General features: G+C 53.7%; 1 protein-coding gene across 2 annotated transcripts in view; it reads right to left on the bottom strand.

The window, feature by feature from the left end:
- Positions 1-5,060, bottom strand: part of DMTN (dematin actin binding protein) — a 14,619-nt gene extending 9,559 nt beyond the window's left edge. Inside the window, exons 1-6 of one of the 2 annotated variants that reach the window (XM_011939807.1) lie at positions 4,903-5,060; positions 3,565-3,609; positions 3,101-3,200; positions 2,686-2,742; positions 2,289-2,441; positions 209-333 (exon numbers count right to left, since the gene is read on the bottom strand). In XM_011939807.1, the coding sequence (XP_011795197.1) occupies positions 209-333; positions 2,289-2,441; positions 2,686-2,742; positions 3,101-3,200; positions 3,565-3,609; positions 4,903-5,052 (630 nt within the window). In that variant the 5' untranslated portion in view covers positions 5,053-5,060. The remainder of the gene's footprint in view (positions 1-208; positions 334-2,288; positions 2,442-2,685; positions 2,743-3,100; positions 3,201-3,564; positions 3,610-4,902) is intronic. The other variant, XM_011939808.1, reaches the window with a different exon arrangement.
- Between the last annotated feature and the right edge of the window lie 496 nt (positions 5,061-5,556).

The following is a 5,556-nucleotide window of genomic DNA, read 5'->3' as shown; positions in this document are numbered from 1 at the left end:
CCATAAAATAAAAATAAATAAAAAAATCAGCTGGGTGAGGTGCTGGCGCACCCGTAATCCCAGCTACTCAGGAGGTTGAGGCAGGAGAATCATTTGAACCCGGGAGCAGAGGTTGCAGTGACCTGAGATAATGCCACTGCATGCCAGCCTGGGCAACAGAATGAGACTCCTGCACATGGGTGGAGGGTGAGGGGTGGCGAGATGCTACCTTACTGAGTTCCTCTCTCTGACGCTCCCTGAGAGCCTTCATTTCCTCTCCAGAGTCGTCATCTTCCTCCTCTTCCTCTTCCTCTGCTCTCCTCCGAGACGCCTTCCGCTTCCTCCATTCTGTCTCTAGGAGACACAAGCAAAGGCAGGCAGGGAGTCACTCGCCATGGGGTCAGTGTGCATTTACGTGGCGTAGCCTCTGTGCACTGCCCTGGGCTGGACCTTGATAAGACCACTACAAATTATTTTTTTAAAATAAAGTAGGGTGGGTAAGGTGACTCACGCCTGTAATCCCAACACATTGGGAGGCTGAAGTGGGAGGATCGCTTGAGCCCAGGAGTTTGAGAACAGCCTGGGTAATATAGTCTCTATAGAAATTTATTTTAAAAAATTAGCCTGGTGTGGTAGGGCATGCCTGTAGTCCCAGCTACTAGGGATACTGAAGTAGGTGGATTGCTTGAGACCAGTAATTCGAGGCTGCAGTGAACTGTGATGGCGTCACTGCACTCCATCCTGGGCAACAGAGTGAGACCCTGTCTTAATAAATAAATAAATATTTAAAAATAAAAATAAAGTGAGGCCTGGTGCAGTGGCTCACGCTTGTAATTCCAGCACTTTGGGAGGCCGAGGTGGGTGGATCATTTGAGGTCAGGAGTTCGAGACCAGCCTGGCCAACATGGTGAAACCCCGTCTCTATTAAAAATATAAAAAATAGCCAGGTGTGGTGGTGGGCACCTGTAATCCTACCTACTTGGGAGGCTGAAACAGGTAAATCGCTTGAACTCAGGAGGTGGAAGTTGCAGTGAGCTGAGATGGTGCCACTGCACTCTAGCCTGGGCAACAGAGCAAGACTCCCTGTCTCAAAATTAAAAAATAAGAGTCAGGCATGGAGGCTCATGCCTACAATCACAGCGGTTTGGGAGACTGAGGTGGGTGGATCACTTGAGGTCAGGAGTTCGAGACCAGCCTGGCCAACATGATGAAAACCTGTCCCTACTAAAAATACAAAAAATTGGCCAGGTGTGGTGGTGCATGCCTGTAATCCCAGCTACTAGGGAAGCTGAGGCAGGAGAATTGCTTGACTCGGGAGGTGGAGGTTTCAGTGAGCCAAGGTCACACCATTGCACTCCAGCCTGGGTGACACAGCAAGACTCCACCTCAAAAAAAAATAGGAAAATTAGCTGGGCATAGTTGTGCATGCCTGTAATCCCAGCTACTTGGGAGGCTGAGGCAGGAGAATTGCTTGACTCGGGAGGTGGCGGTTGCCGTGAGCCAAGATCGTGCCACTTCTCCAGCCTGGGTGACAGAGCAAGACTCCATCTCAAAAATAAAATAAAATAAAAATAAAGTAAAATAAGAGTAACATTTTCTCACCTTGCCATGAAGCTGGGTAGGCAACACACACATACACACACTCACGACTGACATTCAGTGGGTGCAGCAACATGAATGGAACTGGAGGGCATTGTCTTAAGTAAAACAAAGACACAGAAAGACAAAGACTGCATGTTCTCACTCATGAGTGGGAGCTAAATAGCGTGTATGCATGGATGTAGAGAGTTGGATGATGGACCATGGTGACTCGGAAGGGTGTGGGGGGTGGTGATGGGAAATTGCTTAATGGATACAACGTGCACTATTCAGATAATAATACCATAAAAACCCTGACTTCACCACTGTGCAATCCATGCAGGTAACCAATTACATTTGTACCCCATAAATGTATACAAATAAAAATTAAAATAAAATTCACTGGGGACCAAACCATCTATGATTTATCTTTCTGTTTCCCAGAGCTCCCATCACAGAGCCTGGGATGCAGAAGAAGTTTGATACATGTCTGTTGAGTCACAAAATAAATGAATGGAAAGTAAATGAATAACCAATAAAGAGGGTCACTTACATCAAGCGCTATGGGAACACAGAGAGTGGGTGAGCGACGAGCCTGGGGGCTCATGAAGGTGGGAAGAAGCCCACAAGGACACCATAGGGCAGGGGTGGGAGTGGGTTCGGCAGGAGCCAAGGCGAGGGAGTGCAGGGGTTTCCCAGACCTCCCATTCCCCTCTCCCCGTCTCTCCTACCCACGACAGCTAGAGACGGGGGGCATGGCCAGTAGTCAGTTTCGATTTTGGCTGGCTGGTTGGGATCCGGGGGCTGGGCTGCAGGGAACTTGGATGACTCGATGATGAGATCCTCGATGAGGTGCTTGGTCTGAGGGCTGCCTCCCACGGACTCTGCAGACAAAGACCAGGGTCAGCCAGGTGTGCCCTGCCCGAGGCCAACTTGGCTACCCTTACCCCTCCCTCTTCACACCTGTGAGGTCCTGCAGGTAAAAGGAGTGTACACACTGAGCACGGGGCACATGTGCTGCCGTGACGTGCTATCCTCCTGTCCCCCTCCAGCCAGCCCCCAGTCCCAGGGCATGGCCTCCCAGCAAGCAGCCGGAAGCGGGCTCTGGTGAGCCAGGGGCACCCTCACCTCTCTGCTTATAGATGGGTGGCTTCTTGTAGATGTTGGAATCTGGGCGGGAGGTCTCTGTGGGAGGAAGAAGAGACGAGGAGGAGGACATGCTGATGGCAGGGAGGCTGGGGCCAGGAGAATGGAGACGATGGACAAGGTGGGGAACTCACGGGCCCCTGTCAAGAGCCAAGACAGGGCTGGCATTCCTGGCACTGTCCCTCAGGGGTTTGGGACTTTTTACACTTTTCTGGCTGGGGGAGAGAGAGAAAAAGTGACAGGTCTCCCATCTTTGGGAGGGGTCCTGGCTTACTGGGGTCTACTTAGGTCTGAGGCGAGCATATACCCCAGAGAGTGGGGGACTGAGCGTAAGGGCACTGGGGTTCCTGATGGAGAAAGTCTTAGGAAACAATGCGGTCATGCCGAGAAGACCTACCAGGGTGGTGGAAATGGGGCAGGCTGGTCCGGGGAGTTCCAGTGGTTCTGGGGGCTGAAGCCTGAGAGATGATTCCAGGCGACCGGCTGTCCGCCCACACCTGTAGAGCAGAAGCGTGTGGCTCCAGGTCCCCCAACCCCCTCCAACCCACACATGCGCCCCCGTCAGCTCACACCACCCTTTCTATCCTCCCATCCTGGCAGGCTGCATCCCTCCAAACCCAGGGCAATGTTGTGGCACAGTTCCAAGGACCTACTGATGGTGCCTGGCCCAGGGAGAAAGGGTTGAATGAGGTCCTGGGTCCGACAGAATGATGGACACAGAGCTGGCCAGTGACAGCCAGGGGGGCCGCTGATTCAGGCACTCCCTGGGCTCTGCAGAGCTCAGTCTGATGTGTGAGGGGAGGGAGTCAGGATCCCCTTCAGGGCAGGGCAGGGCAAGTTGCAGGTGTGGGGCAGACTCACCTCCGGGGATGGTGGGGGGGATGTGGATTTGGGTGACAGCGAGCGCTGTGAATGGAGAGGGGTGGTCAGAGCTACAGGGGCAGATTCAGCCTCTTCCCTAGAACACCAGAGAGGCCACCTCATCCCCCACCCAACGCCGTATACTTTCCTGGCCAGCTTCTGGGCCACCTCTGCTTTCTTGGATCCTTCCCACAGTTCCCTGCACAAAGTCCTCAGTCTTCCCACAGGAGGCACAGAGAAGCATGCAAGCCTTGCAGCAGTGCGTCTAGGGCTCCGAGGGCCAACTCTTTTCTTTCTTCCTTCCTCTCTTCTCCTCTCTCCCTCTCTCATCTTTATTTTTTTCCTACTTCCTTTTTCCTTTTTCTTTCTTTCCTTGCCTTCCTCCCTCCCTTCCCTCTTTCCTTCCTCCCTCTCCACTTTCTTCTCTCTTCTCTCTTATTCTTTCTCCTCTTTCCCTTTCTCATCTTTCTTTCTTGTAGTCTCACTCTGTTGCCCAGCCCAGAATGAGTAGCTCTATCACAGCTCACTGCAGCCTCCCTTTCCCAGGCTCAAGGGATCCTCCCACCTCAGCCTCCTGAGCAGCTGAAACTACAGGTGCACACCACCACGCCTTGCTAATTTTTGTAGAGATGGGGTCTCCCTATGTTGCCCGGGCTGGTCTCAAACTCCTGGCCTCAAGTGACCCTCCCACCTTGACCTCCAAAAGTGCTGGGATTATAGGTGTGAGCCACTGTGCCTAGCCTGAGAACCAGTTGGTCCTGTCCTTAGAGCCTCAAAACAAATATAAGCAACAAGACCAAGAAGCATCCAAGGATGAGGTCGGGGTTCATCATGCAGGTATTGAAGTCACCCCATGGTCTAGCCCTCTGTAACTGGTCAGCCACCACACTACCCTGTCTTGAAGGCAGTTGATGAGGCCTTGCACTCTCTCCTGCACCTTGACTACCTTGTGTATGGATGGGCAGAGAGGTCACCTCTATTTTACAGGAGGGTAAACTGAGGCCACAACATCACACAGGTCCCTCCACTAGACTTTCAGCCCCCACACTCAGTGCTTCCAAACGGTTTCCACAAATCTTGCTCTTTGTGCCTCCTGTGTGCTGCTGCCATCCAAATGTGTCCACCCCTCTACATCTGAGCGACACGCCAGCCCAGAGCCCGTTCTGCCTGCTCTCTTGAACACTGGATGGACTGCCTGGCTGATTCCTGCGCACAGTTCCCTCTCTTGTTTTGCCGAGGCAGACCTCCAGGAAAAGAAGCACGGGAGGGATCAGTCCCCACCCAGTGTGGCTGGGGGGGGGGCTCCCCCCAAGTCCTGCCCAAGAGGAGCCCCCTCACCTCCCGGCTGCGGGGCAGCTCCACGTGTTCCAGCAGGGAATAAGTGAAGTGGGGCTCATAGATCATGAGGTCGGGCCGCTCGATGTCCAGGATGGCCTTGTCCTTGGGAATGGCAGCCAGGTCCTTGTAGCCCAGCACCTGATTGTCCATCTTGGCCTGAAGGGAAAGGTGCGCGTGAAACGGCTATGCTGAAAGCCTCGCTTAGGACACTGGCCTGGCTTGCTAGACTTACTTTAATTACTAAGAAAACAGACTGCCGTTGCAGACGTTAACAATTCTATTATTTTAAGAAATTAGTCACCTTAAAACATGATAGTCCTTTGCCTAGCACTTCGGGTGTAACGAGGCCAGACCAGTGGAAGGGGTATACGTGTGCTTCTCTGGGTTTCTGGGTTCTCTCTGACCGCCAGCACCGGCGGGACCACCACTGGGGAGGCTCCGCGGGAAGCTCCCCTAGCAGCCAGGGGTCTTCCCCCCTCCCCCCTCCCAGCCAGGAGGTGCTGGTGGCCGAGAGGGGTACTCACCACAATGCTGGAGGGAGAGCCAGGCACACTGGAATCTCGGGAGGGGCTCACGCTCCCGGGGGAGGTAAGTGGTTGCTGGGGAGAGCGAGAAGGCGGGTGGGTGGGCACGTGCGTGTGTGCGGGAGCGGGG

The sequence above is a fragment of the Colobus angolensis genome, unplaced genomic scaffold (assembly GCF_000951035.1).
Source record: "Colobus angolensis palliatus isolate OR3802 unplaced genomic scaffold, Cang.pa_1.0 Scaffold184, whole genome shotgun sequence".
Lineage (NCBI taxonomy): Eukaryota > Metazoa > Chordata > Mammalia > Primates > Cercopithecidae > Colobus > Colobus angolensis.
The sequence above is the reverse complement of the archived record's forward strand: the minus strand, read 5'-3'. Positions and strand labels throughout refer to the sequence as shown.